Below are 12,235 nucleotides of genomic sequence, written 5' to 3' on the forward strand. Positions count from 1 at the left end.
TCTCTAAAATTTCATCTTACCTGCTTGAATCTAAAATTATACCAACTTCAACCTTCAGAAAAACCAGTGATGAAAACACATTAATATGTTCACATAACTTTTATTAAAAATAGCTTTTTATTAGGTACATGTTTACAGATATGTTTTGAGACCTAAGGCATACAAATGTGTACTCTGACCTGAACTAACTGATTGGAGATAATGCTATAAGCACCCCAGCCTGCATGAGGGTCTTCACATAGAACAGCAGTTAATGTGGGATCTTCCTAGTTGTGCCTTCCTTCCAAGGATCCTTTCATCTTGTTGGTTAGTTTACACATTACCCAACTGTTGGCCTTGTATTTTATGAAAACAATCATTTCTGCTGTAAGAAACACTTCTCATAATAATGACTTGAAAGTGTGAAGTTCCTCAGAGAGGAAAATCAAAGGAGTCTTTATAAGGTAGAGAGATATTACTTTGAATTTTAAGTTATGTAAGAAAAGAATAACGCTTAGATGGAAGAGGCTTGATGCGTTTGCTTGGAAGAATGCCTACTCATACAGTAACTCCATGGTGCTAGTTCAAAGTGTCCAGTTCACTTTAATGTAAGTGGAGGCTTGCTGTGTGCACCTTTTTTCAGAGGTGAGAATGGCTTCATGCTGTGGTACTCTGATGCTGCTATATTTGATCAAGGTTTACCTCCTATAAGCAGTATTGATGGTTGACTTTCTGACTTAGTGGTTTATAACAAGTCTTTATAGATTTTATAAAACAACATAAATTGGACATCTCTCAAAAATAGAGTTTACTTATATTTACAACAAAACAAACACAAGCCTCAATCATGGAATTACAGGGTCACATTTTAATTCCTGAATTTTACATTAATATCACCACATGTATACAAATGGTGTAAAACAAGTACAGTGGTATTTTTAATACAAAATAAACATCTGTTTTATGGAAAAACTATACTTCATATCTACACAGACAGCCCATCTTTTCCAAACAATAGCCAAAATTAAAATTAACTCCAAAATCTCCAACACAGGAAACTGCTTTTAAGCTATTCCAGGAAAAATGGACCCACAACACATTACAGAGCTGATCGCAAGACTGGAGCTGGAATTACTATGTTTTAGATTTTTTTTTTTCCCAATGCATTAAATTGTAGTTTGGGGTCATTTTTCTCATCTCAGCAATGATCTCAGATCATAGATGAGCAAACTAACATTAAAATATTTACAATTAACTTGCTGTTCTAAAAATAAAATCTCTTAATATTTGCCTCAATTATTTTAAATTCATTTACGTACAACATGGAATGTGCTTTTTACTCTCTTAAAAAAGCAGCTTTCATGTTACACCCTTGTCTGTGGAAAAGCTCCCCGTGCTATGCTGCATGACTCTGACACTTCTATAACCTCTAGGATAAAATGGCTTCTAGATAGTAAATGCCACTTAATTCAGCACCATTCTTTATTGGTCTTTATAAATGCTGTCGGCAGCCAAGAAGACCCAGACACCTAACTTTAGTGAGAAAGCAGAAAGTGACTGTACTGGGGGAAGTACAGCCAGCCACTCCTGAGTAGTGAAGAGGACCAGTTCAGAATACTGCTGTTGTGTTTCTTGGCTGCTGTTACCCCTAAAGTGCTGATTTTAAAAGTTCTATTAAGAAAACTATTCATTTGGAACCTTGTTTGTTTTCTTTATGTACTAGAAGTCTCTGGTGTAGAGAAACTGGTATGTGCTGTTACCTAGGGTATATGTCCTGTCAAACACCAAAGGCTGACTTCTGTGAACTCTTGAAAGAAATGGTCCCAACAGCATAACTTCATTTCTAATGACAGTTCAATTTGTTTTCCATAAAAATTTCTTTTAAAAAGAGGCAACGGATTAAAACAACAACATGGCCAGCACCATTATACAAGCAATGTTATTGGGTACTGAAGTCTCTCCCTGGAACCAACCCTGCATTAACAACCCTTCCTCCCCCAAACCTGAGACTTTCTGCTCTGGGAAGCTTACACCCAGGCTCCAACAATCATTTCTTGTTCTTATTTTGGACAGTTCAAAAGGCAAACCCTTTAATCACTAGGAAACAATTAAGTTCTCGGGGAGCCTGGTTTCTTACACAACTACACTTTTCTACCTGATAACTGAGTCTCTGCTACTCCATGTGTGTTAAGTTCCATGAGAAAGCTTTCCGATTCAGACTTGAGCTCAGTGAGTAGCTGCAGCACTTTAGTAAGACCATGTGTTGGGAGTGCCCCAGCAAGTATCTATGAGCCAAGGCGAGGTCTTTTCCTGGGAGATGATTCTTCCTCCTCATCCTCCTCTTCATCATCTGGATAGTCCACTAAGCCAACCAAACTTCCCTATTGAAGAAAAATCTATTTTAGTACATGTAACCTTAAAACAACAAAACCCAAATTAGCATGAAAAACAGCTTGGTACAAATGTACCCAGTAAGAGATATTAGAAGCCACTTTCTTTTTTAAAAGATTTATTTATTATGTAAACAGTGTTCTGTCTGTATGTATGCCTTCTCATTAAACATGGCTGTGAGTCACTATGTGATTGCTGGGGATTAAACTCAGGACCTCTGGAAGAGCAACCAGTGCTCTTAACCTCTGAGCCATTAACCTCTGAGCCATCTTTCTAACCCCCAGAAGCCATTTTTCTAGATAAAATATCTGATATTAAGACATTTGAACTGAAGAGAGAATTGCTTAAGTTATGCTCATTTACTGCGTACTAACTGGTGGCAGTCCCACCCTCGACTTTCCCCTGTTCTTCGGGTTTAACAAAATGTCACTAGGAAAATGACTTTTCCCCACCAACACCACCTATCATGCTATTGAATGTCTACCCTATTGATCCAGACACCACATACTTTGTAAGAAATCAAGCTGCAAAACAGAATGGAAACTGGTCAAAGTGCTGAGATTATGAGACTGTTATGCTGGATTATTAGAAGAAAACACAAAACATGGCTGGGTGGTGGTGGCACATTCCTTTAATCCCAGCACTCAGGAGGCAGAGACAGGAGGATCTCTCTGAGTTCATCTACCCCTATAGCAGAAGCTGTCCTATATTTATACTTTTTAAAGCCAGTCATGCCTTTTCTGGGGGAAAAGGATGGTCTCATATAATGAAAACCATAAAGTTTAAAACTTGTTTATAACATTAAACCAATGAGAAATACATTTGTTATGAAAATTATAGAAAGTCTAACACCCTTAACTGAAGAAAATCATTCAAATCAAGAAAAATTTAAAACAATTTTAAATGGCACTATGAAGAGACAAAACACAGAAGAGCAAATTCAACCTTACTACTGTTAATAGATACATAATGGGGAAAGAGATATTATAGATATACCCTTATCCAACTGGTGAAGATGAAAAATAATTTTAATAGTACTGTTAATGTTGTCCTACACAAGGTATATTCATACACTGTTCATAGGAACAGACCTTTGAAGAGGAATTTAACAACGTGTATGAAGATATTCCATTAATAATTTATTCAACAAAACATTTTAAAGTATAACACTTATAGATTAGTGAAGTGATGGAAACAATTTAAATGCCACAACATAGGATGAGGAGGGAGGGGAAATATGCTCACATATATTATAGCTTTTAGTTAAATAAAATGACTAACAGTGCTTTAAAAAACAAAAGTTCTAACAATAGAAGAAAAAAATATTCTAAACTTTCTGAGATATGCAAGGTATCAAAAATTTGCAAATAATGTTGTGAGTCAGGTTCTGAGGACAACACAACTTTTTTCATTCTTTGAAATTTTTATCTAAATCATCTTCAGTAAACAGTAGTTTCACAGATGGAAAAGGCAAAGTTTGTGTGTAGGGCTTCTTTCACGTACCTTAGTGGCTGTCACTGATGCAGCCAAGTTTGTAGTTTTGGAAGATGACCCATTAGAACTTGCTGATGTTGTCTGAGCCACCACAGACTTACTATTTGCACTGTTTGTTCCATTAGCAGCACTGGGGGAATGGGAGAAAGTAAATTTGAAGCCACCAGAAGATGTCCTTTTGGGAAGGTTTTCCTTGTCTTCACTTTCTTTTGCTAAAGCAAAAGTAAAATTGAACCTGTATTAAATATTGCTAAATCAAAGTATTTGTCAAAGTGACAACATACAACTTTGCTTTGCTTTCTGAGAGTACAAGATATGTACATATTCTTGTTGATCAGGATCTTAGGAACCTCAAAGAGCAGAACCAGCCTTACAAAAAGAAGGTCTACTGCTTTATCTCAATGTTTACTTGGAAAGTTATAAGCAGTCTGCTTTCTGTTACTGTTGTCCCACTTACTGATTCTGTAGTTCTTGAACTATCACAAGTCACCACTTCAAATGCCCCAAGACAACTATTGAGTATCCTAGTCTCTTACTGCCTAAAAATTCCAAATTCCATTACTTAATTCTTCTAGAGTATAAGTGCCCACTTTATTTCTTTGGTAGTATAAGTGTCCAAACCCCTTTCAAGTTTGGCTAATAATTTGTTAACACATTCCCTAACAGCACGCACCCAACAACAGATGTAATACTTAAGTATGACCTTTCTGCTTCTTTTAAATTAAGGATAGTATCTACTGATTGAAGGAAAAAGAGTTTGCCAGAAGAAGAAGAAGAAGAAGAAGAAGAAGAAGAAGAAGAAGAAGAAGAAGAAGAAGAAGAAGAAGAAGAAGAAGAAGAAGAAGAAGAAAAGCACATGCTTTAGGATGTGGATATATAGCTTAGTGGTAGATCACTAAGCCAAGCACATTCAAGGCCCCGTGTTTAGGCTCTAGCAATTACATAAATAAAAAGTAAATAATGTTCTTTAGAACTCCAATAATCTCTTTGCCCTTCTTGGGTGGAATCCATGGTACTCATGAATAGGAAATAAGTTAGATTGGGGAATGGCTGAAAAAAAGGTACTAGTCAACTGAATGAATTTTCTAAGAAAGAAGAAATACCTGTAGGATAAGCCACATTAAAAATACGTCCAAGAGATAATGTTGCCTTACAACATATAAATTTCTATTAAACATTCACAGAGTATTAGCAGGTCGGATTTTCTTTAGGACACTGATTATTTCTCTTGAAAGATACAAGCAATATCTTAGTTCTATACAACAAGTAGGAAAACTTCCTCCTTCCCCCTTTGAGGTAGTATCTAATGTACCTCGGCTAAGTCTCAAATATGCTTTGTAGCTGAGGATCACCTTCAACTTCTAATCCTCCTGTCTCCACCTCTAGAGTGCTGGGGTTAGGAGAGGGGGCCACCACACCTGGGTTTATTTGGTTTATTTATTTATTTTTTTTTTGGAGACTGGGTCTTCCTATGCCTGGCCAAGTTCACAGTGCTTCTATGACCTTAGTTCAAGAATGCTGAGATTACAGGTGTATCCCACCATGCCCAGCTTCTCCCTATTATATCTTTCTTTAAGCAACTTTAATAAAAGCTGAACTTTCAAAGTTACTTCTTTGAGCTCTCTTTCTCAGCTGTAAACATGAGAGGTGGACTGCTCTAGTTATAGTCTCCGTTACTTAATAATAGAAACACTCAAACAATTTAATCATAACAAAAATCCTCTATGAAATTGTCATAAAGAAACAAAGCCAAGACTGGTCTGCTCAGAGACGTATAGACAGACAACAAATCGCTAACAGAGGACAGGTGTGGTGGCACGTACAGTGACTATAGCATATAGTGAGAAGCTGAGATTGGGAAACTGTAAGCTCTAGGCTAGAACAAGGATACACATTGAGACCTGGCTTTAAATAATAGTATAAATTGAAAAAATTTGAGCCCAAAATGAATAGCATCAAAGACATCATCTTTCAAGGAAAACTAATTAAATATGAACACCTAAAATAACTTGGGCCGGGCATTGACGGTGCATGCCTTTAATCCCAGCACTTGGGAGGCAGAGGCAGGTGGATCTCTGTGAGTTCGGGGCCGGCCTGGTCTCCAGAGTGAGTGCCAGGATAGGCTCCAAAGCTACACAGAGAAACCCTGTCTCGAAAAACCAAAAAAAATTTAAAAAACAAAACAAAAAAACACAACAAAAAAACACTTGGGAAGTGGAAAATTTTAAAAGGGTATGACTCAGCATAAAATTCTTATGTTTGTTTTACAAACCTTGGCCAGACTTTCCCAAACAGGTAAAAGTTTATTATTATTATTTTTTATGGGTGTGTGTGTGCGTGCGTGCGTGCGTGCGTGCGTGCGTGCGTGCGTGCGTGCGTGTGCATGGTGCTCAGGATCAAACTCAGGCAGTCTGACTGTTTTACTAAGAAAGTCAGTATTATATGAACATTCAGGATCTTAGTACCTTTTTTAGTCTCCATAAATTTTTCATAACTATCTGGAAAATCATCTTCGGTCTTAGATTTTTCAATTGGTATCACAACTGCCTTTCCTTCTTCATCATCATCTTCATTAAACCACATTTCTTCATCATCTTCCAAGGCTTTTGCATCTCTACGAAATCGGTTACTACGCAATATAGACGGCACACTGTAAGAAATATATTACAGATATTGAATAATGACTACAAGGTCATGACCAGATAAGTTTGGGAAGGATAAATAAACCAAGATGAACTAACATACTTTTAAGCTATGATGTCACCATGTACAATGTAGTCAGAGAACTCATCAAATGTTTTTGCATGTGGTACACTAAATTAAGAATCCATCTTGAGTTACTATATATGCACTATCAAGTAAGTTATCTATAATGGATGGGGCAAGAAGGACAATTGATCCTCTTATAAAAGGCTATGCTAATATAGAAAATTTCACATACTAAGATTTCAACTGGACCATCTCATACTTAATTTTGCTTTCTACAAATGTTAATGCACTTAAACAATACCTGTTCAGTTTCTGATTTTGTCTGTCTTTTTCTTGTTCATATTTAGTCTTCAATCCTTTGAATGTCTGAACATATTCAATCGACTCAAGTGCTTTATAAAAGTTTTCAACTATATGTGCAGTAAGAGACTTGATATCTTCCTGTATAGGCACAAAATTCGTATTTACAAAACAATATAATACTTGTTGAGAAAAAAATTAAAAAAAAAAAAAACTTGAATAGTTCCAAAGTTGATCAAAAAAGGTTTTTCAAAATCACCTTCTAAAAATAAATGTCCTAGATTCCTTATACATGAGCCAGGACAGGACTCCACAGAAAACTTGGAACAAGGAGAGGCAATTCACTGGAGCCCTTTAGGGGGCTATAAGGAACATTTGAAAAGCAATGGATTTAGTTTATGTCTTAATGCTTTATACAGTACTTCATAATTTCAAAGAACACTTCCACAATTTTACATATAATTCTCACAATCATGAAGTTACACCCATTTTACAAAAAGACAAAATGTAAGCCTTGAGAGCTTATTAGAAAACAAATGTTAAGCCCATATGTTCAGTAATTGTTAATGATTTCCTATTTAACTGCTGTCAAAATAGTGTAAGTCTTATCTAAATAGATAATAAGCACAGATTCCTTTGATTATATTGTATATACAAACTGGATCAACTACTTAACTGTAACTCCACATTTTCTATTTTGGCAGTAAACTGTTGTAAATGGAACAAACACATGTTAAGGTTGAAGATTCAGTGTATTAAGCTTATCAATTTCCAAAAAAAATTGCAAACTCTATCAAAGGCATTGGGTGGTGTGAACTCAATTCATTTTATCAGTATCTCACCAAAATGCTAAAGGGAAAATGATCTAAGTCCATAGAAAGCTCATGAGAGGCAGCAGAACAGACAACAGCTAGGGTAATTGACTATGCTGCTTGTCTTCCAAGGCTAAACTACACTTCACCTTTTCAAAATTATACTCCTGGCAAGTGGCCACTCTTAGAAAAATAATTTCATTTCTGCTGCCTCAGTTCCCTCAACTGTAACAAAAGGCATTTGGACTACTTTTAACTTTCCAATTCTGTCATCTTCAAAATTTTAAAATTCCATCCCATTGTTTAGACATTTTGTAAAAAATTCTACTAAAGAAAAAAATTTAGTTTTTGTATTCATTTTTTATTATTACTCCTATGATAGAAAACTGCAGTTTCACAATAGATCACAAGAATGTCTTGCTTGACTGTAATGTTCAACATGCCACACATGATCCTAAAACATTTCTCCAAGAAAAATGACACTGAGAAAAAATGAGCAAATGTGAATCACAAGACTTGAATTTCACTTTTAAATGTCCTAATTTTCAATAGTGGTTTGGTGAGTGACTTGGTGGTGACATAGAATCTATACATGATCACCAACAGTGACCCATCCTGAAGATCCACCCAAAACTGTCATTCAACTACTAGACACTTACAAGTAAGAGTAAGAAAGTATGTGACCTTTAAATTTTCAGTTTATTAGAAATAGATTCTAAGACATATGGATTAAACAATTTCAGGAAAATAGGAATGAAAACTCAATTTGATTATAAACAATTTTACTTATATAAAATAATTACTTGTTTACAAATGATTATTAAGATCTTTAATATAAACTTACCACTCTTATAAATTCAAACAATTCAATAACAGCTGAATTTAATAAATTGTACCGAGTTCCATTATCCAAAAGGGCATTTATAACTGGTTCAAAAAGATTTCCTTTGGTGATGTAACGATTATAAAATTCATCCTTAAGGCCAATTATCCGCCTCATAAAGCGAAGAGCACCTAATTTAAAAAAAATGTAAAAAGGGGTTAATGAATTTACCAAAATTATTTTACAGCCATTTTTCATATAAAGCAATGTATGAATTTTTCCAAAATAAAAAGTAAAATAGTACATGAAAAAAATTGAGCTTTGACAAACAACAACAAAAAGTTTAGGAATGATACCTGGATTGGCTGAGTGCATAACGGCTTGGTTACCAGAATTCAATACCCAGGTGGAAGAAAGAACTGACTCCACAAATTTACTCTACAACACCATGCACACACACAATAGTAATTAATTAAAAAAAAGACACCAGTCCCCCCCACCCCCACCCCCCCTCGCCAATCTATAGAATGCCAATGCTAGTAACACATAAAGCAAAGATAGTGGGTGCAGTACAGAAAGCTCTGAATTGGGGGGCTAAGTGGGCATAGATGTTGTACAGCCTATTGCATTTCCAGGGAAGGAAGTATGGAGGCAGGTGTTTGCTTTTAATTTTGACTGAAATACAATCAAAGAGACTATAAGTAACACAACAGATCTAAACTTTTTCAATGAAAGCTATAGATCTTCAACTACTCTTGCTTCTTTTGTCTCAAAACATTCACTTGTGAATCAATATGCTTTCACATTATGAAATTATTTCCTTGTTTGTCAATTATGTATGAATTATGGTAGATCAGATTGCATCTGCTAATAAAAACGAAGAGTAGTAACTAAGGACTATAACTTGGTGTTTCACATTTTTTATTAAAAACAGCATTCCCGTCTTTAATTAGCTTTTACTACTTAAATGAAATTAGCAATACTATTGCTAAAATGCATACAAAACAAACACTGCAACTTTCATCCTTTATTTTTATGTGCTGGTACTTTAACTTACAAATTCTCCTTTACATATACACACATTGGAAAAGGTCTGAGTACAGACTCTTATGCTGCTGCTCAATGAACCAAAAGACCTGCAAACTATAGCTTTGAATCATTATTATGAAACAATACAAAGACTTATATACTGGAATTTCATCCAATCAGGATATATCGACATTAATGGGTATAATATGCAATCATCTAAAGGATTATTTATGGAAAACCGAACATGAGAACATAAATCCTTTCAAAATTAATATACAAATAAATGCAACTCCAAATGAGATGAACTGAATACAGCTTTTATGTTACCATTAAAGAATACATGTCTATAGATAACCAGGAAAAATTTGAAAATTAATGGGGCAAACTCAAAAGGCAGGCATTTAACCTTCCACAGAAATATAATGGCAACACTGTTATTATTACATTTGATGAGATTAAGTAATAGATATTACAGAAATAAGTTACAAGTGTTGTTAATTTACTGCATAGAAGAAGTGACATTATCATTCTATGGAAAAATATAGTCTATTTAATGAAGTTGTTGGCATAGATGGCTATCTAGACTATTGTCTCATACCACATTCAGATATATTATATTTCAGCTATACTACATAAGCAAACATAAAAAACAAATAATAAAAATATGGAAGAGAATACTCATAAAAATCTTAGAACACAGAAAAGTTCCTAAGCATCACGACTCCAAACGTAAATGAAAGGAAGGTAAACTGAGGGTAAAGCTTTCCCTAGGAGGACTGTCATAAATTCAAGATAAGTCAGAGCTATGTAATACATTCCAAGCTAGCTTGGGATTTCAGAATGAGGCCCTATCCCCCTCCCGCCTCTACTTTCCTATCATCCATCCATCCATCCATCCATCCATCATTATAGGATGCTGGGAAAATGCCAAGTGCTTTAGCTTTTGGGAAAGTCAGTCAGTCTGTTTGCCTGCCTGTCTGTCAATCAATCACCTACCCACCTACCAACCTACCTACCTATTTATTAGTGTGGCACAATAGGGTGCTGGGAACCTGCCAAGGGCCTCAGCTTTTGGGAAAGTAACCCAGTTGGTAGGTAGATAGTAAATTTTAAGAAGAATATATGAAAAAGTACACAAACATTTTGCCTGGCAATCCTATTATTATAATCTTACAGAAATATATTAGCATATAAAAGATTATTGTACTAGATACAGTGTAGTTGCGAATGGGTGAAGCAAAAGCAATTCTGTTAGCTATGCTTTAGGTGGTAAAACGGTGGAAATCACATTATGAAATGTTATTTATCTATCATTAGAAAGAAAAAATTAAGACCAAATAATTGGTAGTAGCGAAGGACAGAAATGTACTAGTACTATTAATTTTCATAAAGGTAAAACACCCTGAATAAATTTATGTACATTAGTACAGGGATAAAACACACACACACACACACACACACACACACACACACACACACACACACACACACACACACAGAGTCTGTTAATGTTGTTTGTTTTTGCTTGTTTGTTTTGTCTTTTTGAGTCAAGGTCTTATGTCCCAGACCAACTTCTGAATTGCTATGTATTGAAGAATGATCCTGAATTCCTGATCCTCCTGCCTCTACCTTCCAAGTGTTGGTTTTACAGGTGTGAGCCACCAAACCCTACCAACACTGGCTATTTTAAGGAGGATGGGGGATTAAGACTAACAAACAAGGATGGCATAGTCACTCAGCTGGTAGAGTTGCCTGGCATGCACAAAGACCTCAGTTCAATACCCAGAGCTGCTTATGCAGTAACATTGGTCTGTAATCCCAGTACTCAGGGGTGAAAGAAGCAATATCAGAAAAATCAGGGCCACCCTTGACTACATAATGAGTTTGAGGTAAAAGGGTGCACCCACTCACATGTAAAACATGATAGTTGGATGAAGCTCCAACATACCACAACAGTTCTATCAAGCAATACTGTTACTGCATTTGGTATTCCAAAAAAAAAGTAGGACAATTCAATGCAATCTAAATGTAATCAATATGCATATAGGAAACCACTATTTCCCACTCTCCTCAGATAACAGAATACAAAGCAGAAGCAGTGGGTTCTCACAGCCATCCATTAACATCACACACAATGCTAATAAGCAGATGACTTTATGTGGGGAACTGGCACTTCTACTAAAAAGTGTTTCTTAAACCATTTTTACAAAAGTGATCATTAAATTGTTACTTACACAAGGCCAAGAAAGTGTGCTTTGAATTCATCAACACCAAAACTCTTCTTAGCAAGTCCTTGTTCATGATGTAGTTTTTTATGTGGTATGTGTGATGTTCCACACAAAATGTGAGTAACTCTAAAATTAAGGCAAGTAGCTGTGCTGTTTGATAATTATCTACAAAAGAAAGATATCTAGTGAGAATAAATGTAATACATCCAAAGAGAATAGATACATCCTATATCTTAGAATGAAAGTACATTTTATATAATTTAAAAAGGGTACATAAATACATATTGCTTTTATATATGTAGACTGTAGTAACAGAAAGAAAAGCTCAGCAGGGCAGTGGTGGCACATGCCTTTAATCCCAGCACGAGGGAGGCAGTGGCAGGCTGATCTCTGTGAGTCTGAGGTCAGCCAGCCTAGTAAGTTCCAGGACAGCCAGGGTTACACAGAAAAACCCTGTCTCAAAAAACCAG

The 12,235-nt window shown here is 35.5% G+C and overlaps 1 protein-coding gene across 4 annotated transcripts in view; it reads right to left on the reverse strand.

The window, feature by feature from the left end:
• Positions 1 to 84: 84 nt before the first annotated feature.
• Positions 85 to 12,235, reverse strand: part of Ppp4r3b (protein phosphatase 4 regulatory subunit 3B) — a 42,731-nt gene continuing 30,580 nt past the window's right edge. For all 4 annotated transcript variants that reach the window (XM_027387974.2, XM_027387972.2, XM_027387973.2 and 1 more), the window contains 6 exons: positions 11,772 to 11,930; positions 8,530 to 8,699; positions 6,875 to 7,014; positions 6,330 to 6,514; positions 3,874 to 4,076; positions 85 to 2,360 (listed from right to left, as the gene is read on the reverse strand). In XM_027387974.2, coding sequence (XP_027243775.1) covers positions 2,265 to 2,360; positions 3,874 to 4,076; positions 6,330 to 6,514; positions 6,875 to 7,014; positions 8,530 to 8,699; positions 11,772 to 11,930 — 953 coding nt within the window. In that variant the 3' untranslated portion in view covers positions 85 to 2,264. The remainder of the gene's footprint in view (positions 2,361 to 3,873; positions 4,077 to 6,329; positions 6,515 to 6,874; positions 7,015 to 8,529; positions 8,700 to 11,771; positions 11,931 to 12,235) is intronic.

The sequence above is a fragment of the Cricetulus griseus genome (assembly GCF_003668045.3).
Source record: "Cricetulus griseus strain 17A/GY chromosome 1 unlocalized genomic scaffold, alternate assembly CriGri-PICRH-1.0 chr1_1, whole genome shotgun sequence".
In the NCBI taxonomy this organism is placed as follows: domain Eukaryota; kingdom Metazoa; phylum Chordata; class Mammalia; order Rodentia; family Cricetidae; genus Cricetulus; species Cricetulus griseus.